Source organism: Ursus americanus, chromosome 21 (assembly GCF_024610735.1).
Source record: "Ursus americanus isolate L20-20 chromosome 21, mUrsAme1.1.p, whole genome shotgun sequence".
Lineage (NCBI taxonomy): Eukaryota > Metazoa > Chordata > Mammalia > Carnivora > Ursidae > Ursus > Ursus americanus.
In genome coordinates, this window is record NC_142147.1 from 24,407,159 (window position 1) to 24,431,443 (window position 24,285).

General features: G+C 42.1%; 1 protein-coding gene across 1 annotated transcript in view; it reads left to right on the top strand.

Moving 5' to 3' along the window:
* WWP2 (WW domain containing E3 ubiquitin protein ligase 2) overlaps positions 1–24,285 on the top strand; it is a 142,872-nt gene that overhangs the window by 81,056 nt on the left and 37,531 nt on the right. The window contains exons 7-8 of the mRNA XM_087870545.1: positions 5,307–5,434; positions 18,188–18,398. Of these exons, the coding sequence (XP_087726671.1) occupies positions 5,307–5,434; positions 18,188–18,398 (339 nt within the window). The remainder of the gene's footprint in view (positions 1–5,306; positions 5,435–18,187; positions 18,399–24,285) is intronic.

Consider the following 24,285-nt stretch of genomic DNA (forward strand, 5'->3'; position numbering starts at 1 on the left):
TTGGAAATTATGAATCAAGTCACTATAAACATTTGCTTACAGGTTATGGAAACATATGTTTTCCTTTCTTTTGGGTAAATACCTAGGAGTAGAATTGCTGATTTGTATACTAAGGCATATTTACCTTTATGAGAAAATGCCAAACCATTTCCTTTTTTTTTTTTTTTCCTCCAAACCGCTTTCTCAAGTGGCTTTACCACATCCCATTCCCTCCAGCAGTGTCTGAGAGTTTCAGTTGCTTTGTGTCCGTCGTCTTCAGCACTTGCTACTGTCAGTTCTTTTGTTTATCTGTTTTTACTGTGTCCATTCTAATAGGCATGTGATGGTATCTCATTGTGATTTTAATTCATATTTCCCTAATGACTAATGATGTAGAACAACTTTCTTGTGCTTATTTGCCATTTCTAGATTGTCTCTGGTGAAATGTTTGTTAAAATCTTTTATTTTATTTTTTTAAAGATTTATTTATTTATTCGACAGAGAGAGAGACAGCCAGCGAGAGAGGGAACACAAGCAGGGGGAGTGGGAGAGGAAGAAGCAGGCTTATAGCGGGAGAGCCTGATGTGGGGCTCAATCGCATAATGCCGGGATCACACCCTGAGCTGAAGGCAGACGCTCAACCGCTGTGCCACCTAGGCGCCCCTGATTATTTTTTTGATTATTTTTTATATGGTTTGTTGTTATTAAGTTTTGAGAGTTCTTTATATATTCTTGATCTAAGTCCTTTATCAGATATATATTTTGCAAATATATTTTCCCCGTGTCTAGATTGTCTTTTTGTTTTCTTGATAGCGTCTTTGGAAGAGCAGCAATTTTGAATTTTGATGAAGCTACCAACTACTTTTATTTATTTATTTATTTACTTATTTACTTATTTATTTATTTATTTATTTATTTTTTTATTTTTTTAAGATTGGTTGCTCTTTTTTTTTTTTTTAAAGATTTTATTTATTTATTCGACAGAGAGGGAGACAGCCAGCGAGAGAGGGAACACAAGCAGGGGGAGTGGGAGAGGAAGAAGCAGGCTCATAGAGGAAGAGCCTGACGTGGGGCTCGATCCCAGAACTCCGGGATCACGCCCTGAGCCGAAGGCAGTCGCTTAACCGCTGTGCCACCCAGGCGCCCCTACCAACTACTTTTAAAAATCAATTTCCAAATGTAACTATACTGGAAAAAAAATCAATTTCCACATGAAGGATATAATAGACTTATTAATCTCAAATTCTGAGCCACCACCAAATTTTGAACTCCACTTTTAATTTAGCAAAAAATTTTGTATTCTGGCTTGTGAGCCATTGCTTTTTTGGACTGTTCATTTTGTTTTCACTTATGTTACCAATGCTAGGGCTGGTCTCTTTTTAAACCAAAGAAACAAAGTTTTGTTTAACTACTCCACATAAATTATTGTGTATGTGACGATGGTCAACAAAGTTGCACTGGAGTGAGAGTGCCAAGTTGTCAGCCAGTCTCCCTCACTGGCCCAGTGGGCCTCCCATGTCAGCATTGTAGAGTGTGATGCAAAATTACCAATCACTGCATTTCCACTAAGCTGTAAACTTTATTTTTTTATTTTTTTAAAGATTTTATTTATTTATTTGACAGAGAGAGAGACAGCCAGTGAGAGAGGGAACACAAGCAGGGGGAGTGGGAGAGGAAGAAGCAGGCTCATAGTGGAGGAGCCTGATGTGGGGCTCGATCCCAGAATGCCGGGATCACGCCCTGAGCGGAAGGCAGACGCTTAACCGCTGTGCCACCCAGGCGCCCCTAAGCTGTAAACTTTTTGAGATGGTCTCTTTCTGTTTTTGTTTTTAATTGTTTACCAGTTTACTAAAGGATACGAAAAAGGATATGAATCAATAGCTCGATGGAAGAGATACATAGGGCGAGGTATGGGGAAAAGGTGGGGAGCTTTCATGCACTCTCCAGGCATGCCACTCTACCCACATCTCCATGTGTTCACCCACCTGGAGCACCAGGGACCCTTTCTGTTTTGTTGCTAGCCCTAGAAAAGGGCTTAGTGCTCAGAAAATAATCGAATGCTATTCAGTGGCCTTCACGAAGAGTGATGCAAGATGTCCCAAAGCAACCACAGCTGTGGCTCTCAGGGTACAGCTGAGGACTGTGACTGGCAAAGCTTGAAGGCCAAGGTACAGCCCAGAGCCCTGTCTGCGGGACTTTACGTGTAGCAGATCTGCTTCTGGGAGTGTGGAGAGAGATTTTCTTAGGGAGGCCTCAGGTTCTGAGAGAGGAACTTAGGTAAGGACACGCCAGCATTCTGAGAAGGGCATGCTGGAAAGAGAGCTGAATCTCTGTAACTAGGTAACTTGAAAGCAGTTGTGGACTTTTGCTGTTCCATCTTCTTCTGACTGTCTCAGGGGCTGCATAACTCACCCCACCCTCCCACCCCCACTGCCATCTCACCCTCAAAATGGTGGCGGGATCAGGCCAAAGTTGAAGTCACTGGCAGAGCCGAAGCCAGGCTGCCTGTGGTGGAGCCCAGCTCATCTCCACCCCATCGTCTCGCTTTTGTCCTGATACTATTTTGGCTTATGGTGTGTGGTTTCAGCATTTGGGCCAGCTTTTAATCACGACACAATTCCATCTTGTAAGGGCTGAGTGAGTCCTCCAAGAGAGGAAACTGCTGAAGAGAAGATTTTCCTCAACTGTTGACGCCTTTCTTCCTTCTGAGAGTCTTGTGTTAAAGGTGATTCAAGGTGAAAAAAGGTGGAAACTCCAGATTGAGGGCAAGGGAAGAATCTGGGGAATGGGTGTGTGTGTGTGTGTGTGTGTGTGTGTGTGTGTGTGTGTGTGTTGGGGGGAGGGCGGAGGTGGCAGTGGGCTGCGGCCAGGGAGGCAGCAATTCATGCCAAGTGGTCCCAGCTGCCCCTGGTTACAGGCTAATCCCATCCCTGCTGCAGCCCATCATTCAGGGCCAGCTGCTATCATTAGTGGTTAAACATTTCTGAGAGTATTCTCTCTCAACTCTCACCACATGCCCTTTTGGGGAAGGGAGGGAGGAGCCAAGAGAGTTAATGGGGCCCGCCCTGTTGTCATGTCCAGCTGCTCTGCAGAGGGACAAGGAGCGCCGGACTGGAAGTGATCATGGGCTCGTCGGAGCCTGTGGGTGTGATAGGACTGATGTCGCCTTTCCTATGCTTCCCACACAGCCTGCTGCTTTTTGAGTGATACAGCCCTCTGCTGTGGGTTGTGAGTACCAAATCAGAGAGGCTTTTTTGTCCTTTTAAGGGTATTCTTGGCTGAAATAAACCTTTTATCAACCAATTTTATCTCTGTCAGGCTCTCTGCCCTCAACACATACACACACATCCACCAGGGGCTGAAGACCGTCTTTCCCTTTGGAACTAATCTATACTCATTCTGCTTTCGATGAGGAGTTGTGGTAAAATGCTCAATACTAACATTTCTTCCCACGAAGTGGGGACTTTGAAATATTTTTCTTGACTGAGGTGTGGTTGACAGCTTTTGATTTATGAAATTAGTTCAGGGAAAAATAAGATGGAAAAAGAGAGTCCAAATTAAATCTTTATTTCCATAGCTCACTTGTGCCATTTCTATCCATTTTTAACTGCCATGCAGTCTTTAGGTATGAAGAACTCCATGGTTTGCTAGATTCGTTCGTTTGTTCCTTCCTTCCTTCCTTCCTTCCTTCCTTCCTTCCTTCCTTCTAGTTTTGACCTGAGAAACCTTTTTTCCATCTTTAAAAATTGTGTTTTTCCCTTACTCAAAAGTACAGAAGTTCAATGAAGAAAACTCGAAAACTCTAGAAACACACAAAAGGAAAAGGTAAGGGAGTTCATATTCACAGGAGAGATAATTACTATTAGTATTTTGGCTTATGCCCATCTTGTTGGAAAAAGTCCATTTCTTGTGCTGGAGAAGGTCATTGGTGGGGGCACTTCTTACTCCCCTAGGAACCCCCAAGTTTGTTAGGTTGCGAGCTCATCCTAACACACTGGATGAGACAGCCTCTCATCCATATTCCATATCCTTCTCCAGCACAAGTAGAGGTGTTCTGGTGGATATGGAGTCTTCCAGCCCAGCAGGGGACCTTTCCATCAGAGCTCTTCATCTCACCGTCGGCCAAGTGACCAGTGAAAGAACAGCCTGGGAGGGATTCAGTTCAAGTCCAGACTGCCCACCCCCAGTTGCCAACCAGAGAACATGGGCTCTTGATCTTAGACTGCCTGGATTTGAGTCTTGCTCCATTGCTTACTTTCTCTGTCTTGTTTTTTACCCGTAAAATAGGTATAATAATAGTAAGCTCCTCCTAGGGTTACCATGATAGATGAGATAAAATAAAGTGCACAGCGCACGATGGATATCTGTTACATAAGGTTCTGGTTCAGTGCATATTATATCTTCTATGGTTATTGTTATTCCTTTGATTGTTGATTGTATTCTCACTGCCCCATATACATGGTATACATAGATTGTTTGTGGACCTCTGTTTCTCGGCCTAGACAGGGGTGGTCTTTTCTTTACTGGATAATATTTAAATACTCTCACTTTAAATACTCTCACTTGAAAACTAATAGGTACTGACTACGCAGTAGAATAATCTCCTTTGATGAAACAGCTGGACTGAAGGGCAGGAGGTTTAGACATTTTCACTGAGTGAACAAAGTCAGGCAACAACAGGACTGTGAGAACACATACTGCCTGTTGTCATGTGTTCTCTGAAGTTGTCAGGTTCTCTGCTCCTAGATCCCGCCATTTTCTGTCATGCAGATCCCTTTATCCTTGTTCCTCATTTATGTGGATGGACCATTGAGTCATCTTTTCCAGATGAAACTTGTCAACATATGCATTGGCTGGAGTTGTCTAGTGCCCCTTGACTTCTTTTCCCAAGGGAAGTATGTTTCTAGCTATAGAGAAAATGGATTTGGATACGTTTTGGGCTCTTTTTACCTAATGGGAGAATGATGTCATCTGTAGTCTGCCCAGTGATTCTTGTTTGTTTATTACATTTGAGCCCAGTAAAAATAACGTGATGGTCATAGGATATTTTGCCAGTTATTTCAGATGTGGGGGCAATTCACTCTGGATTTGTTTACTTCAAGTGGAAAAGTTTACCCAAAGTTGCCTTCTGGGCTATTACCAAGAAGGAAGCTTACCTGAGTCTCTCTGTTTGGAGCCAGCTTCTGTAGAGTCAAAGACTACAGGGGCTATTAAAAGTCTTATTTCCAATAAATAGTGAGAGAGGGAATACGGTGACTTAGATGGGACATACGTCTTTCTTTTTCACAGTGACTTATATCTGTCTGCTTTATACTTTGAATTTCCAGGACGCACAGACATTCAGGTGGTTCAGCCCGAGCAACCACAGCAGCCGGTGAGCAAAGCCCCGGTACTAGCAGCCGGCATCGCCAGCCCGTCAAGAACCCAACCCACAGTGGCTTGGCCAATGGCACAGGTGAGTGACAGCATAAAATACCAGCCTGGACTAAAGCAGTGGCTTCTAACCTGTGCTCACATGGAATCGGGACTCTGCCTGCTGCCTCAGACAGAACGTAGGGTGGGCGAGAAAGACTCCAGTACCAAAATCCGTCAACCTTTCCACTGGCCCATCTTCTTTTGTCTCTGGCATATTCTCTTCAGCTGAGATTATTCTCCAAGTGACTGCACTCTTCTAAAATATTCCTTTGCACAAAAATAAAAAGTATTGATTTTTAAATTCATTTCTTATCAGTATTGGGGGGCAAGGGGGATATTTTATTTATATATGACACATTTTTTATTTTTTTTAATTTAAGGAAATGATCAGACTAGGGATAAAGAAGACTAAGTATTGCTGCTCAGAGCTGGGTTTGAGAAGATGGCGGTATTGTTGGACCGGTTGGGATGCTGACTAGGGGCAAAGCCAGAGTGCCACGGGGAGGGGGGGCGGGGGGGCACATTCCATTACTGTTCCAGTGAGAGTATTTGTCTCATTTGAGAATAGGTAGCCCTTCCATATCCACAGAGAACTTTTCTGCCCTTGATTCTACTTCTCTGTAATGGAGGGGGAGGGAAGGACTGTTTCAAAACAAATCAGTTTTTGTCATGTTTTCCTTCTGTCTCATCAGGACAGTGTCGAATTAAAAAGCAAAAAAAAAAAAAAAAAAGTTCATTTTTCTCACTGTCTTGAAGATTGTCAAATGTCAGTCATTTGGTAGTTTGTCTTAATTTGAAGCAGTTGGGAAAGGACTTGGATGTTTACTTCAGGAAACTGTAGGTGGGGGAGATGCAGATGTTTAAATCAGTACATGACATGGGTTTAGTTTTGTAGATGCTGTGATAGCGAGGTGTGGTGTGCAGGAGGGGAGACCCGGAGCAGCATACCTTCTTCACGGAGATTGCCACAGTCTTATTGCTGCCCTTTGTGAGTCAAACTTACTGAGTCTGAGAGATCAGTTAGGGTTGCTTTCTAGTGACTTTCGGTTCTCTGGCAGCACCGTATGAGGGCTGCAGAGCCGCTCCAATTGGTCATGGTGTTTCGTTATCCCATTTACCTACCATGGGCTGTAGGGTGGAGTGGCCCGTCCTTCTGGGCTCTGTGTGTGTGTGTGTGTGTGTGTGTGGTGAGCTGACATTCTCCCTGGAGTTTGGGACCTGCCTGAAGGAATCGAGTTAGCTAGCTCCTCCTGAGCCTTGAGGACGAGGATGAGCTGGAGGCGAGGAGTACAAGCGGCTGCCACCTCAGCACGCCTGGTGCTCCTGTGCCAAGCACCGCATCCGCGTGCTGGAGCATCCGGTTGTAGCAGCCTTGGGGGCCTCGCTTCCAGTCTGGGTGAAGGGGGGGTGGCGAGGTGGCGGCTGTGGACTGTGCTCTAGAAAGCCATATACAGCCCCATGAGCACCAGTAAACATGCTTCTGTTTGAAAAATAAGTCATGGGGCACCTGGGTGGCTCAGCTGGTTAAGCGGCTGCCTTTGGCTGAGGTCACGGTTCCAGGGTCCTGGGATCAAGTCCTACGTCAGGCTCCCTGCTCAGCAGATAAGTCTGCTTCTCCCTCTCCCTCCCCATGTTCATGCTGTCTCGCTCTCTCTCTCTCTCTCTCTCAAATAAATAAATAAATAAATATCTTAAAAAAAAAAAAAATAAGTCACTTGTAGGGGAGGGCCAGCATTTACAAATGGGGAGGGGAACTGGGTTTTTGGAACTGCTTGTTTCCCGGAGGCCGTGGCCAGGCTACCCAACCACTTTGATTTTTAGCGGCCTACAGTACCCGATAATGGTTTCCTTCAGCCATCTCTGCTTTTCTTATAAAAACTATTGGTAAATTGACTTTATATGGTGATGGTCTTTGAGTCACTCCTATTGGATACTGGAACAGATCTGTGTTTCCCCTACGTTTATTTTTAGGTGCCTTTGCGTATTGTCCTTATCTCCAGGAACATTATGTTTCAGCAGACGAGGCAGGTGCCAGCCATGTCTTCAGAAAGCCAAATGTCTCTAACCCCAAACTGCATTGGGAATGTTTTATAGTGGTGCATCTGAGTGCCCAGACTGTTCCCAGAACCCATCTGTGAAGGACAGTTGTTGCATTTTAGGGATTTCTGCCTGTTAAAATACTAAGGCCTTGGCCTCCGTCTCATCTCTCTGCTTTCTGCTGTGATGACGGTTCACCTTTGCCTCCAGCCAGCCTGGGCTTTGTAGGCTTTTTAATGTCTATCCAAGGGGTACAGAAAGATCTTACCTTTCCTTTGGGGAGCAGACAGAAGCCCTACTCCTTGGCAGCGCGAGACAAGAAGGGAGTGAAGACATGTGAATGAGGACATCTTCATCTTTCAATACGCTGCTCTTAGAACCGTGAGGACCGGTTCCAAAATGGTGGTGGTAGCTGTGCCTCCAGGAAATATTTCCATAGACATACAAGATTTATTTAGCAAGCCTTTTTGGCTATGCTCTACAGTTATGCATGAAAAAGACATTTAGGGCAAAAACAGAGCTGAGTTCCAGGTGGTTTTTTCATGTTGTCACAACTGTAAAGTATCCATTTTTATAAAATGAAAGTGAATGGCAGCCTGTCTGTATAAATGTAATATTACTAAGTTTTAGAAGTGGTGCAATTGAGAAGTAGACGATCACTGTAGCACTTCATTGAGACCTGTGTGCCATGATTTACTTTCTAACTTTTTATTGAAAACTTTATCCAAGAAAATTACTTCTCTTACTCCTCTCATAAATGTGATTTCCATGCACGTAAAGTCTGGAGTCACACTGGTCGCGGTCAGATTCTAGAGCCCCCCCCCCCCCCCGCCACCCTCTGCCATGTACAGTATGTGTGTAAGGCCCAGTGACTCCCTGGGTCTTAGTTTTCTCACTAATAAAATGAGGACAAGAGTATATATCTCATAAAGTTGTTATAAGGAATAAATTATATAAAACATGTAAAGTGCCTGAGACTCTCAAAGTTAGCTTTTGTCTTTATGAATAATTTTATACAGTTGTAGTTATGTAGCATGAATATGAGGGTTTTTAAATCTCATCATTTTTTATACACACTTCTCTGTATCTGTTGTCTTGTTTGCTTTTTTTAGTAACCTCGTACTGTTTCACAGTTAATATGTCAGAATTCATTTAACCATCCTTCAATTCTTATGCATTTCCCTATTATAAAACAAAATCCTGATGCAAATGTCTTTGCACACAGCTTTGTTTCTTCTTGCATAAAGTTCTTGAGTCCAAGGATATGAATTTTTAAAAATGAGATCAAATGTATATTACCAGCTTGCCTTCCAAAGGGATTGAAGCTATCATACAATCCATAGTAGTATAAAATTTCCATTAGGTGGTATATGAGGTTTATTTTTTCCTGAACTGTATAAATACTGGCTTATTGTTTTGCTAACAGCTACTAAGTGCCACTTCATTGTTGAACCTAATTGCACGTTTTCAGTTATTAGTTGCTCACTCAACTGTTTCTTTCCTCTTGTGTGATTTTTTTCATAGCATTTGATTCTTTTTTTTTTTTTTTTTTGGAGATTTAGACATTTATGTAATATATATTCTGGTACAAGTTTTTTTTTTTTAATTGAGGCAAAATATACATAGACATTAAACCGTTTGAAATGTGTAATGTAGTGGCATTAAGTATATTCTCAATGTTGTGCAACTATCACCACCACTATGCATGCCCAGAACTGAAACTCTGTACCCTTTAAACAATAACTTCCTCCTCTCCACCCACCCTCCAGCGCCAGCCCTTGGTAACCTCTGTTCTTGGGTCTCTGAGAATTTGCTTATCTTTGGCTCCTGCCTGGCTCATTCAGTAGGGCAAGAGAGTCTTGATTTTGGGGTTATGAGTTTGAGCTCCACATTGTGCGTAGAAATTACTGGGAAAAAAAACAAAACTTAGAAAATTAGCAATGGCTAATGATTTAATCTAAGAATTTGCTTATTCTAGGTACTTCTTATAAGTGGAATAATTTGTCCTTTGTCTCTGGCTTATTTCATTTAGCATGTTTTCAAGATTCAACCATGTTGTAGCATGTTTCAGAATTTCATTCCTTTTTAAGGCTGAAGAATGTTCCACTACATGTGTATACTACATTTTATTTATCCATTCATCTGTTGGTGGACTTTTATGGATTGTGCCCACCTTTTGGCTATTTTGAATAATATTGAATAATGCTATTGTGAACATGGGTGTACATCTCTCTATTTGAGTCCTTGCTTTCAATTCTTTTGGCTATACACCTAGGAGTAGAGTTGAGGTAAATATCTAGTAATTCTCTGTAACTTTTTGAGGAACCCCTAAACTATTTTCCACGGCAGCTGCACCATTTTACATTTCCTCTAGCAGTGAATGAGTGTTCCAGTTTTTCCATATCCTTGCCAACACTTGTTTTCTGTTTTTTTTTTTAATATAATAGCCATCTTAATGTATACAAAGTACTTAGATATAAGTTTTGTCTGTTAAATTTATGATTTTAAGTTTCCCTCCTATATTATTGTTTTACATTTTTATTTCATTTTTGTGGCTTTTGTAGAAAAGGAGATAGAAAATTTAAAAATAATTATGCCTGAGCATTTTTTAAAAAATGTGCGTAGTTTTGTCTGTGGCTGGGATAAATACTTTATTCTGTTTTTCTTTTTTTTTTTTCAAGGTGTTACAAAATAACCATCCTAATGGAATGCATAGTGTTATGTTTATATACGTACATAAATATAATGAAGTCTGGGTTTAAATTAATTTTTCTTTATATTGGGGTCCTATTATTCCAGAAACGTTGCGGTTTTTTTTCTTCTCACTGGTGGTTTTACTTAGTGTTTATCATTTATCATGTTCTGAATATTCAGTGAGAATTTATTTCTTGATTCTTTATTCATTCCATTTATTTATTTCCAGTTTTGGGCCATTCCCATGTGATTTTGGTAAATTGACATGTGATAGTGAGTTTTTCTAATGTCTTGAAGGGCTACTCCTGCCCTGTTACTTTTTCTCCATGATATTCTTTGGTAGTTTATATATTTTCAAAACAAATTTCAGCCTTTGAGTTCTTAGAAGCATGATGGAATGTACATGGAAGTTGGGTGAATCTTTATGCTGGTCAGGGAAGGACTGCCCGTTTTTCAAGTTTCTCTTCCTGTTTTCCATCTAATTTTTCTTCTTTTTTCCCCATCTAATTTAGTTGTTTTTCTTTACATAGAAGCCTTACCCACCCTATGTCACGCTAATTATGAAAGATTTTTGTAGTTTTAGTGGCTCTTACGGAGGACTGAGCAGCTAATGCCTTGAAAGTGCATTGCTTGTGTTTCATGGATGAGAGATAGTGACTGCGTTGCTGTGCGTCATATGTTCCGAGCTGATCTTCTGTTTACAAAGTTTCCACTGTTGACAGTTGCCTTTGCCATGCTCGAGTGTGGGGGCTGAAAAGGCCTGTGTGTATACCAAGAGCCCGCACTGCACGACACACACCTGAAGGTCTTGGAACATACAGTGAGCTGGCGTCATGTCCAGGATTAAGAACGAGAATTTACAAATCCTGATCTTTTTTTGGCTAGCTGCGACTAGAGTATGTCTCCGTCCTGAATGAATATCTGATTCATAAAGTTAGAATGTTTAACCCACATCACATAGGGCACCTTGTGAAATACTCCTTGTTGCCGAAACCAGAGGCCATTCAACTACCATTTTACCTACTTACCCATTTACTGTGTCATCTTGGTACCCAGCTTCTCTTCCCATAGAGGAAAGCAATCAAAGCCAGCTTCATGTCTTCTCCCCTCCCTCCACCATTGCTTTATTTCATGGTGTTCTGGGTTTGAGTACTGGTTTTGCTGTTTGCTAACTGCATGTCTCCTGTCTGGATGGAACCTCTGTGAGCTTCAGTTTTGTCTTAAATAGATGGGAATAGTAGCTTCTCGCAGAGCTATTTGGCAGGTAGATGAGCTAATGAGAATAAATTTGCTAAAGGCAATGTAGGTTCCTGGATTGGATCTTGGAACAGAAAAAGGACATTAGTGGTAAAGCTGGTGGACCCAAATAAAGTCTGAAGTTGGGTTAATAGTAATGTGCTGAAGTTCATTTTTCAGCTTTGACAAATGTGCTATGCTTATATAAGATAGTATGCCCTTGAGGGACGCCTGGGCGGCTTAGTCGTTAAGCATCTACTTTCGACTCAGGTCATGATCCCAGGGTCCTGGGATCGGGCCCCACATCGGGCTCCTTGCTCAGCAGGAAACCTCCTTCTCCCTCCCCCACTCCCCCTGCTTGTGTTCCCTCTCTTGCTGGCTGTCTCTCTCTCTGTCAAATAAATAAATAAAATCTTAAAAAAAAAAAAAGATAGTATGCCCTTGACTCACTTTCCCCTAATATTGCTATTTTTGTAACTTTTCTGTAAGTCTAAAATTATTCTAAAATAAAAATGAAAAGAAACTGCTTTGCAATTGATAGTGTCACACAAATGTCAGGTGGTTTTATTTCAGATTTCTTTCACTAGATTATTAGGTTTATTGAACAAGTATTTATACAAATATTTGTCGAATGCCATTTTGCTAAGGACCATGGATGGTGTAAAGATTTTTAAAATAAGGGGATGCCTGGGTGGCTCAGTCGGTTGGACGTCTGCCTTTGGCTCAGGTCATGATCTCAGGACCCTGGGATTGAGCCCCACATTGGGCTCCCTGCTCAGTGGGGAGCCTACTTCTCCTTGTCCTGCTTCCCCTGCTTGTGCTCTCTCCCTGTCAAATAAGTGAATGAAATCTTAAAAAGAAAAGATTTATAAAATCCTGTTTTTAAAAAAGAAGCTGAAGACACTGTCAGCTAAGTACCAACACAGCAGATGTCACAGGACTGTGTGGTTGAGTAGCCAAGACCACAGGTGTTGTGGGATCCACAGAGAGGATAGTCAGGCTTAAGTAGTGGAGAGGGCCTCCAGGGAGTGGGGCTCAAGTGAGCAAAGAGGTGTAGGCAAGAACATAGGAGACAGAGAGTGGAAGTAGTGAAAAATGAAGGAAACAAACTTGCCCCTGTTCTCAAGAAGGGTGCAGTCTTTGCAGGGAGATAAGTTGTATATATCAGACAATTAGGATTAATAGAGAACATTGGCTATATGTATTGGATAGAGTTATAATTAAAATACAGCAATTCTCTAAGGCACAACTAAATTGTAACTCCTTGTCTTGTCAATCCGTTTTTTTCCTCTACTTGAAGCCCCATCGTGGCTGGATTATGGTGCTCTGTCACTGGCTTACCCATGTGACCGGAAGCCTGTAATGTAATTGTCTGACCTTCAGTTTCTCCTGACTGTAAGCTGTGATGGGGTGGATTTATCGCTGAGGTTCTTTCAAGCTCTTGTGTTCTAAGAAACACTTTTTGAGAGCAGAAGAGTACAAGCACGGACACAGAAAGTTTGTCAGCATAGGGATATCCAGCTCTCAACCTCTATTTCCAAATCAAAGTGTAACACAAAGCTCCAAAACGGATGAGCTCCTGTGGTGAATCAGGGGCTCTTGGATAGGTCTGTGGACAGATGCAGTCCTGGTGGGAACCCTTCGAACTAGATTTGCATCTGTCTGCACAGTCAGATCCAAATAGCGTTGATTGGAGGGTCTTTTCCATTGGCATGCCATGGAAAATGGGTCTCTGCTTTTGTTCTTTTCCTGGTCAACAGTTTCATAATAATTATTCTTAATAGGTAGTACATGTACATTATGAGAATTTTAAAAGCATAAAAGCTCAAACAGTGTAAACAAAGTTTCCTTCCTGTTCCAGTCCTCTGGCCCCCAGTTTCCTCCCCAGAGGTGGTCACTGTTGTGTTTCTTACGATTCTTTCAAAGATATTCTTTGTCTATACAAACATATGCACATATATTTGAAAACACACACACACACACACTCACACACACACTAGCACAATATATATGCTGTTCTGCACTTTCCCACTTGATAATTATCTTAGAAATTTTTGCAGAGAATTTGAAGCAAACTTGAAGAGCTTTGCCACTTCCCTCCCTTGCTGACCCCAACCAGAGATGGGGACAATTTTAGTATCAAAAAGAACAATAATCACAATGGATTGAAATATTTTAAATATGTTTAAATCCAAGAGCTTATAACGATTTTTACACCACAAAATTTCATTGTTCATTTTTGGAGGATGTGAGGAAATCAGTTCATTTTTCTGGAAACCAGTAAATAAAAGTAAAGACCCAAGCATTTCTCCTGCCTTTTCTTTATGAACTGAACCTTAAGGTAGCCAAATAGTTGATGAGGGAAAGTTTCTCTTATAGGCATGGTAGAATTAGAACGTGACTGTTTTGCAATCCCCAACCAATTTATGGATTTAGACAAGAATCATCAGTGGGTGCTAATATTGCAAAAGGGTGACAACCGGCTGTGATGTGCCTCTTGATGGAAGTATGCAACTCCATGTGTGTCGCCAACATTGAATATGTAACAGCAAAAAGAATATTATAATAAATGTATCACCTAGCTCTAAATATTATTGGTTCATGGCTATTTTAGTTTCATCCACAGGTCCACCCACCTTTGTTCTACACACCCATCCCCAATTCCCCACACCTCCCTCTTACTGCATTTATTTTATTTTTTATTTTTATTATTATTTTTAAAATATTTTACTTATTTGTCAGACAGAGGGAGGGAGAGCACAAGCAGGGGGAGTGGCCAGCAGAGGGAGAAACAGGCTCCCTGCTGAGCAAGGAGCCTCATATGGGACTCAATCCTAGGACCCTGGGATTATGACCTGAGCCAAAGGCAGATGCTTAACAAACTGAGCCACCCAGGTGTCCCCTCTTACTGCATTTAAATTTTCAATATTGCTGGGGCGCCTGGGTGGCACAGCGGTTAAGCGTCAGCCTTCGGCTCAGGGCGTGATCCCGGCGTTATGGGATCGAGCCCCACGTCAGGCTCCTCTGCTGTGAGCCTGCTTCTTCCTCTCCCACTCCCCCTGCTTGTGTTCCCTCTCTCACTGGCTGTCTCTATCTCTGTCGAATAAATAAATAAAATCTTAAAAAAAAAAATAAAATAAATTTTCAATATTGCCAACTGTTCTCCATAGAGGTTCTAATAATTTCTACTCCTGCCAGCGGTATGTGAAAATGCCAGTGTTTCTTATACTCCTACCAGTGTTGTTATTTTTTTTTTTATTTACCAGATTACTTTTTTTAAGGGGTAGATGGGGCAGAGGGAGAGAGAGAGAGAGAATCTTAAGCAGGCTCCATGCCCAGGCAGAGCCTGATGTGGGGCTCAATCTCACAACCCTGAGATCATGACCCAAGCCAAAATCAAGAGTCGGACGCTTAATTGAGCCGCTCAGATGCCCCTAAACATTTTTATTCTTACCAATCTGATAGGTTAACAAATGGTACTTCATCCTAGTCTTAAATTGCATTTCTTTTTTTTTTTTTAAGATTTTATTTATTTATTTGACAGAGCGCACAAGCAGGGAGAGGGGCAGAGGGAGATGGCGAAGCACACTCCCCACTGAGCAGGGAGCCTGACTCGGGGCTCCATCTCAGGACCCTGGCATCATGACCTGAGCCAAAGGGAGATGCTTAACCCACTAAGCTACCCAGGTGCCCCTTAAATTGCATTTCTTGTCTCATAATTGAGGTTGAGCATCTTTTAATACGTTTAGGGGTAATTTGTATTTCCTTTACTCTGAAGTGCTTGTGCATATTTTCGGTGTTTTTCTTATTGATTTGTAGAGATCCTTTTCATATCAAAGAAATTAGCCATTAGTCCGTAATATGAGTTGGCAATACTTTTCCCCAATTTGTTGTTTTTCTTTGATTTTGCTTTTGCTTTTGATTTTTTTTTTTGCCACTTAAGTAAAAAAACAAACCCTTTAATGTAGTTGAATCCATCCATTTTTTATGTCTTCTAGATTTTGTGTGATACTTCAGAAAGTCTTTTCCACTTTGAGATAAAAATATTCTCCTCTGTTTTCTTAAGTTCCTCTTTAGTTTCATTTCTTATGTCAAAATTTTTGATTCATCTGGAATTTATTTTCATGTCCTGAATAAGGTAGGTATATAACTCATCTTTTCCCCAGTGTACTACCCAGTTGTCACAACACTGCCTACTGAATGATCTCTTTGCTGTAGTCATTTAAAATGCCACCTTTGTCATATACTGAATTCCTGTGTGTATTTAATTCTGTTTCTGAACTTCCTGTTTATTTCATCGACAGCTGCTTATTCGTGTGTTAGTACCACATTGTTTTAATTGTTGTAGCTTTATGATGTGTTAATACTTTAGAGAACTACTCCCCCCCCATATACACATACACACAACACTCTCCTTTAGAATTTTCGTGGCTATTCTTCTGTATTTAGTTTTTCTTATAATTTTTTCTAAACATTTTATTTGTTTTAAGGACAAAGAGAGAAAGAGCAAGTGTGAACAGGGAGAGGGGCAGAAGGGGAGGGAGAAGGACAAGCAAACTCTGTGCTTAACACAGAGCCCAACACAGGGCTGCATCCCACCACCCAGATAGCATGACCTGAGCCAAAATCATGAGTTGGAGGCTTAACCTCCTGAGCCATCCAGGCCCCCCTAGTTTTTCTTATAACTTTTAGAATGAACTTTCTTAGTTCTCAAAAATGTCATGATGGTTTTTTTTGTATTGAAATGGAGTAAAATTTATAGATTTGCATGAAGAGAGTTGCCATCTGTTGTGTTTTACCAACTTGGCTGAGCTAGAATAGGAATAGAAGCATGCAGTCTGGCGTTTGTGTGGGGGAAACACCAGTTGCATAAGATGGAGTCACTTATTAAACAACTCATTTAGTTGATGTGCCAGACAGTGTTTCATACGCTGGGGAGAAAGCAAATGAATGGATCGCAGGTAGTCCCTAGGCTCTTTTCCATTTCTGAAGAGCGGGCGACATCACATCATGTGAAGAAATGTTGCTTTCAGCTGGCCCCCAGTCTCAGGTGAGCCGGTAGGATCCTGTCGTTGCTCGGTTGTTGCCATCTTGGGTTGCTTTAGAGGATGTGCACAGAGAGAGAAGGAGAGCATAGTTAGTGAGGAGTTCAGGCTCTGGAGGTGGGCAGTAGGGGTGAGAATTAGGTGCCCTCAACCTCAGGCGGTTATTTGACCTCTTTGAGCCTCAGTTTCCACAACTGTAAAATGGGATGTTCATTGTACCTAATGTGTGGGGTTGTGTGTGAGGCTTCCATGAGATAATCCAAAATGCTTTGCACTTTGCCTGGCACGCGCTGGTGTTCTGTACATGTTAACTAATACCACTTATATTGGAAATCTGACTCTGCTGGTCTGTTGGTGTCTGATTTATTATGTTCAGTTCCTGTCATTATTAAGGAGAAGCAATAGAAGAAGATACCTAGAGAAGAGCAGCCAGGTGATAAGAAGGGAAGGAGCCTAGGAACATTAAAGAAAGAACAGGCCTTCCTACCAGAAAGGAGAAGGTGAATGAGAGACAGGGTGGCCTAGGTGCTTACTCTGTATTGTGTGGGGGGTGGGGACTAAGACCAGCTAGTGGAATTCCGCTTCACGTAAGTAAAAACTTGCAGGCAGGACATCTGCTCAACGATGGAATGGCTCTGTAGCGAGTTCCTTGTCAGAAGTGTTTAAGAAGAATCTAGATAGTACATTTGTTACATTTGAAACTGCAAAAAGAATTTCTGAATTAGGAAGATGAGGCTAAATCACATCTAAGGGGTTTTCCTACAGAATTCTGGTATAAATATGCACATATGCAATCACATATGTAGAAAATTCTCTGCGTATGGCTTAGGCATTTTCAAAGAATTCTTTGAAAACCTTGTTTGATCCCTTTTTGAGTGAGAGGATATTGCATTGTCTTGGGGTCCTTGTGAACATGAGTGATCATCAAAGAAATAAAGAATGGAGAAATAAGGAGACTCGGAACAGGCTTATTTTTTAAATTTTTTAAATAATTTTTATTTTGTTATATTAGTCACCATACAGTACATCCCCAGTTTTTGATGCAATGTTCCATGATTCTCATGCGTATAACACCCAGTGCACTATGCGATATGTGCCCTCCTTAATACCCATCACCAGCCTATCCCAATCCCCCACCCCCCTCCCCTCTGAAAACAGGCTTATTTGACTTCTTCCTCTTTGTCTGTTGTTATCGTGAAGACAAGTCCCTCATCTTTGGTGCCCATCTTTTTCATCTATAGTATTAATCTTTGTTCCATGCTTTGAGCATGAGTCTTTAAAGGAACAAGCACATGGTTGGAAGTTTTTTGCTTCTTAGAGTATAGAGAGCTTTTTTGAAGGAAGGTGCTATTTGTGCCCAGCAGACAAATGACAAGTTAAAAGAAAAGTATGTGACCCTGTAGATGTGGCCTTGGCCTTGCTTCATTTAGCACCAACACACCTTCCTGTTACCTTCCTTCCAGCTCCTCTTTTACTGTAATACATGTAATCAGAGAATACTTTAGAAAAATGTAATAAAGGTATACAAAAGAGGTAATATTTAATATATTTATTTCAGATCCATCTCCCAATTGTTGTGCAGGGGGTGGAGAGGAGAACAGGGGCAGGCCATTACTGACTTGCTGTCATTTCCAAAGTTATGTTTTGTAAAACTTTTTGCTGTTACCAGATGCATGCATGGTAGCTTTGTTGGTACTGTGTTACCACTTTAAGGGAAAAATCTAGTAAATGTGAACACGGGTCTAAGTTGATCTCTCAAATACGATTTCTCTTGTTTTCAGTGAATGACGAACCCACTGCAGCCACTGATCCTGAAGAACCCTCTGTTGTTGGGGTGACATCGTCGCCTGCTGCAGTGTCGAGTGTGACCCCGAACACCACTGCAGTGTCTCTCCCTGCTCCGGCCACACCGGCCGAAGGAGAGGAGCCCAGCACCTCAGGCACACAGCAGCTCCCGGTGGCTGCCCAGGCCCTCGATGCTCTGCCTGCTGGGTGAGTAGCCTTCCGGCCCACAGCAGCGCTTCCCCCACTCAAACCTGAGGCTCCTTCGCCAGCACCGAAAGAACATGGTTATTTATTACCTAGTGGCTTGCAGTCTCTGGGGAGGCTGCCATTGCACAGGAGCGAGGAAGGTGTGGAAGAACTGCTTGTTCTACATAAATCTTGAAAAGAATCTAAATCATCTGGGGCAGAATCAATGCTACCTTATACCATGACTTGAAATGAATGGCTTGACTGAAAGAGTGTGACTTTTATGCAACAAGGAGCTCATTTTGCCTTCCCTCGTCTTTGGAGGGTGTTTATTGAGATCCTGCTCAGAAAACTGCTTTTCCTTTCCTGAATTTTATCTTAATAGTTTATGGAGGACGTTAGGCTCTGAATATTACTGTATATTCCTTCCATAATACTGGGGCTGATGTTAACATGGACTACTAGTTTTCTTGTGATCCTTTAGTTCAGAGTTAAATCTGATGGTAAAGACCATGGATGATAAGAAGGTGGCCCCATTAAGCCAAAGGGAAGTTCAGGTTTGGCTATATAGTGAATAGAGATGAAGAGCATGGACCTGGGAATCAAACAAATCTGGCTTCAAATCCCCACTGGATCCTATGTGACCTTGCTCAGGTGGCTTCTCATCTCTGTAAGTGGGGTGGTGGTTAATAATCATGCCTGTCTCTCTAGGAAGTTAAGGGCATATATGAAGCATTCACCCAATGGTGGATGTTCCACCCGGTGAGTGATATTTTTGAATCGACTGTGAAGGAACCATAAAGGAAGGGAATGGTTCTGAACTGGCTAGTGAAGTCTTGTCTCAGCAACTACCAGTCATAGTCAGAGCCAGTCCTGTTGTGGTCCTGAAGTCCATCCTGGTTATCAGTTTGGTACCAAGGAGACTGGTGTCTCTATCACCACAGTCACTGGTCTGGCTGATGGTGGTCATGGTGGCATGTGGGTGGGTCCTCTGAACCCTTGTAATTCATAAAGGAAAAGGGAAGGATGCACGGTCTCTTGCTTGATGTATAATATGCTATGTCTTCTTAAGCCTCTTTAGAAAACCCACTTGTTGAAAACAAAAATCTTAAATCTGACGGCAAATGTGATTTTTACCACATACATATCACATCCTTAGCGTTTGACCTACTACCTAACGTATATCTTAAAGTATGATGAATAAATGAAAAGTATTGCAAGTAGTTCCTAATACCTCAAACCTGGAGAGATGGAGTATTGAGAGGTGGCTCTGAAAAGTTTTTGTGAAGTTTTTGATTTTGCGAAAAGATTAATAACCAATTGTTTGTGTCCAGCTCTTCCCTACAGAGATTTATGTTCTCTTTTGTATGTGGTAAAGGATACTAGAAAGACCTTTGTTTGACTTATAATTTCAAATCTGTTTGCTGTAATTTGGGGGGAACAGAGCAAAATCCTTTTGGCGGAAAGGAGAGAAAATGGCTGCCTGTGTCCCCGGTGAGCTGTTTGTTTTCTTTCCGCTGAGTAAATGCCTGGAAGGCCAGCTTCGCTCCTGTGTCAGTCACAGGCAATTAGGGCTAATGGCTCAACATGTCTTTATGTAGGGTGTGTGTGAGGGTTACTGTTCTCTGGGATTGGGCTCTTCCTGTTTCCAGGCAGCTGGAAAACTCCAGGCCCTGAAAACACTCTTTATTCTAAGTTTGGCAGATGGAGCAGCCCAGGGAAGCCGATTCCCCACCCCCATCCTTGCCAGAGGCTGAAACAGTTTGCCGAGGTAGAGTTTGAACAGCATCTTTTCCTTAGAGCATTTAGAATGTGACAAGATCCCTGTGCGGGTCGGGGTAGGCCACTGCCCACTCTAACAAGTATGCTGGTACTGAGACCCAGTTTTCCATCTTAAGGTGCCCATCCCTAAAACAGTGGGAGCTTAGTACTTTGCAGGCTGGTTCGGGGCCTGGAGATTGGAGATTGCTACCAGAACTGCTTGAGTGCATGTCATGAGGATGGCATGCTTTCAGTTTGCTGCTCTGTGATGGCAAGTCAGAGAAGACATGCTTCCTGCCAAAGACCTACCATCACCGCACCAGCTTATTTACAAGTTCAGGAGATCTGATCAAGATGGGTTATTCCTTTATTCCGGGTACCTTGGCTTTATGAGTCAGGAGACCAGTTTTCATCTTTTTAAATAAAACTCTGAGCATGACATTCCATGCTTAGAATGCTGCCAAGGCTGCCCATTGTCGTTAGGGATAAATTCTCAAATCCTCAGTAAGGCCTAAAAAGCCCCACGTGATATGACCCCACCTACCCCTCAAGCCTTCCATGGAAGGCTCTGCTTCGCTCTCTAAGCTCTAGCCTTAATGACTTAGGTTAGTTTGACAGATGTACCACCCTTTCTCTGGACTTAGGATCCTCCACCATGCAGGTCACTCTTTCCGAACACTTCCTTGCCATTTTTTCCATTAATCAATCAGCACTTCCTCCGGGAATCTTTCCTTGATCCCTGGTAGACAAGGTCAGAGTGATTTGTCTACTGTAACTCTTCTCACATGTGTATTTGCTTGTTTTGTATCTCTCTAGCCTGCTGGGCTGTAAACGTCAGGGTGACAGGGAGCCTGACACAAAGTAGGCCCCCCAGACATATTTGTAATAAGTAAATATAAATGCCATCTTTTTTTTTTTTTTTTCCCTTTCCCCACCTGGATGAATGTGTTCTGCTTCTTTGATACCTCAAATAGCAACTGTGACAGGAATAATTGCATTTTCTTCCCAGAGGCAAGAGTGGAAGGCTGTCATCCACTGGGTTGACTGGCTTTGGGTTCAAATATGCTGCTCTCAGAGAGTGGGGGCCGCTCTTCCCTGCTCACGAGGAGTCCTTGTGCACTGGGAGATCCCACGGAGCGTGTCTCCTTTTGGCTAAGGCATTTCTGAGCCACACGACATTGCTTTATCAAGGCATCCAGCCAGCTGTCTCTTCCCAACTTTATCTTCTCAACCCCTTCGGTCTCCTCTACTGAGCGATTGACCAAGGTTGACTTAGGAATCCTGGGGGCCTATCTTCCTGGTTGCTGCATTGCCTTTCTGAAATTTGCAGTGTTTGCAACTCTGGTCTGAAAGAGTTTACACAGGTCTGTCTCTATATTTTAAGGACCAAAGGTATGGAAGGCTGGGCTGCGTTAAGTCCACAAACAGAGCACCCCGTGGCCCTTTCTCTCTCCCTGTCTCCAAACTCTCCAGCTTTCTGTACTTTTAAATTTAATTAGCCTGAAAGAAGCCAAGTGGAAGGGTGTGGCATTTTCAGGTTGGAAATGTGCATTAAAGAAGGGGGTGCCAGGAAGGCTCAGGAGACATGATGAGATAGTGGTCCAGGCAGTGGGCAGTGGGGAGCGAGGCCACTTTGCTCAGCTGGCCCTGCATCTGTTTTTTATCAGCACTGAGCCCACTTCGGGAACCAAATGCTCATTAACAGACCGTGTGTACATGGCTTAGATAAACTCCAAGTGCGTCCTGGGCTCTGCAGCCCCCTCAGTCCCTCGCACACAGAGGCACATTATTTGACTCTGGCAGCCTGCACTCCGCTGTGGTTTCTTACATAAGGGAGGCCGTTGTGTTTGGACTGCCGACTTACCTCAGCACTGCCATTTCACACCATCCTTTTTCTCCCGCAGTCATTGGCTGGCCTGTCTGTTTCCTGCCTCAAAGGCGAATTAATTGAGGAGGGGTGTTTTCTAGATCTTTCGGCTTTGCCATCGCCCTTATCCCCACATCTGATTATGGTCATCCAGAGGCCCTTTGCCCCATTTGCTCCTTGAGACACTATCAAGGATGACAGTCTCATAAGAGCTCTTAGGTGTTTTGTTTGTAGAAGCTTTAAGAGACGTTGGAATTTGGAGCTTCTCTGCTAAGTTATAAACCAGCCGCTGCCATTGCATTTCATTCCAAGCTCATTTTTGGCTCTAGCCAAAGATCCTTTACCCAAGGAGTCTGAAAACAGTACTTCTTACACTGTCTGTGAAGAACCAGTCCTTTTTCCCCCCCGTTTTCTGTTTTTATTTTATTTTCTTATTTTCAATCAGTTACGAATCCTTACTTTTTTTCTCTACTTATCCCCTGATCACGTTATTTAGATGTTGTGGCAATGCCGAAGTGGTACAAAAGTTTCTAAATGGTTAGAAACTTCTGTACTTTTCTGGTTGCTAAACAGGAACAGTTTGGGCCATGGACCATGCTTTAAGTAGCACCAGATTAAAGGATTTTACTGGGAGACTATGCGTTTTTCCTGAATATGGTTTAGTTCTTGGCCGTGCAAGGAACATTACACGCTTAGGTAACACTGAATATCAGCAAATGCTTCTGGCTTCCCCCTCTTCATCTCAGAATGTAACCTTATTTCCAGAGATTCTTGTGCTGTCTGAGGCTGGTCCATGAGACCTTCTCACACTACTATATGTATGTGTAATTATGAATTTCCATTCTTAACTACACTTCCGTGAGAGCTCCTCAAGAGCAGAGATTATTGTGTCCATCTTTGTACCCCCAGCACCTAGCATAGTACCTGGCTTCCAGGGAGATGGGGTGGGAAGTACTTGTTAATGACTAGATAAATGATTTCACATTCTCAGTAGCATTTAAAATGAAAAAAGAATCTTTTTAAGTAGAAAAAGAAAATGGAGAAGAAGAATAGCAATAACAAGCAAACACCCAGATTTAACCATTGGTGCTTTCCAGATTGTGTATATTTTTTCCTGACCAGTAGTAATAGCTAACACGTGTTCAGTGTTTACAGTGTGTAGGGGAATGCTAAGTTTCGCCCATGATTATTTAGTGCAGTCTTCATGACACACTGTATGGTAGCCGCTTTTTTTTTTTTAAGATTTTATTTATTTATTTGAGAGAGACAGAGAAAACGAGAGACAGAGCAGGAGCAGAGGAGGAGGGGCAGAGGGAGAGGGAGAAACAGACTCCCCAATGAGCAAGGAGCCAGCCCGATGTGGGGCTCCATCCCAGGAACCTGGGATCATGACCTGAGCTGAAGGCAGTTGCTTAACCAACTGAGCCACCCAGGTGTCCCTGGTAGCTGCTTTTATCCTAATTTGCAAAACCTTAAGCAATTTGCCCAGGACCACATATAAAACACAAACACATAAACACATGTCTACCAAAATTTGATCATCTTATAGTATGCACCTTTAAAATTTATTTTTTATCGTAAAATATTTTAAGCATGCAGATAAGAATGGAGTGTAATATGAGACAACCTGTGGGCTCACCACCCAGCTTTATCAGATTTTAGCGTTATGCTATATTTGCTACAGACTTCCCCTTTTTTTAACCTCTTGACGAAGACATTACAAATCCAGTAGAAAATGCCCGTGAATCTCTTCCCGATTCCATTCCCTATATACAGAGCTACGTGGAATTGGCATATTCATTTAAACTGCTATAAGGTATTCTATTGTATGAATAGATAAATTTTATTTATATTTCAAAATTTATTTATATTTACTATATTTGTCATATAAATATAAAAAATAAAAACAAATACACATTTAAACATGTATATTATTTTAATAAACATTTATATTTGATAATTTATTTTTATATATAATTTATACCTTCCATTTGTATATTTAATAATATAACAGCTAAATAAATGTTTGTATATTTTATATTTACACTATTATCTCCTCATTATAAACACACTACAGTGAAGTTTTTTTTTTTTTTTTAAAGATTTTATTTATTTATTCGACAGAGATAGAGACAGCCAGCGAGAGAGGGAACACAAGCAGGGAGAGTGGGAGAGGAAGAAGCAGGCTCCCAGCGGAGCAGCATGATGTGGGGCTCGATCCCAGAACGCCGGGATCACGCCCTGAGCCGAAGGCAGATGCCCAACGACTGCGCCACCAAG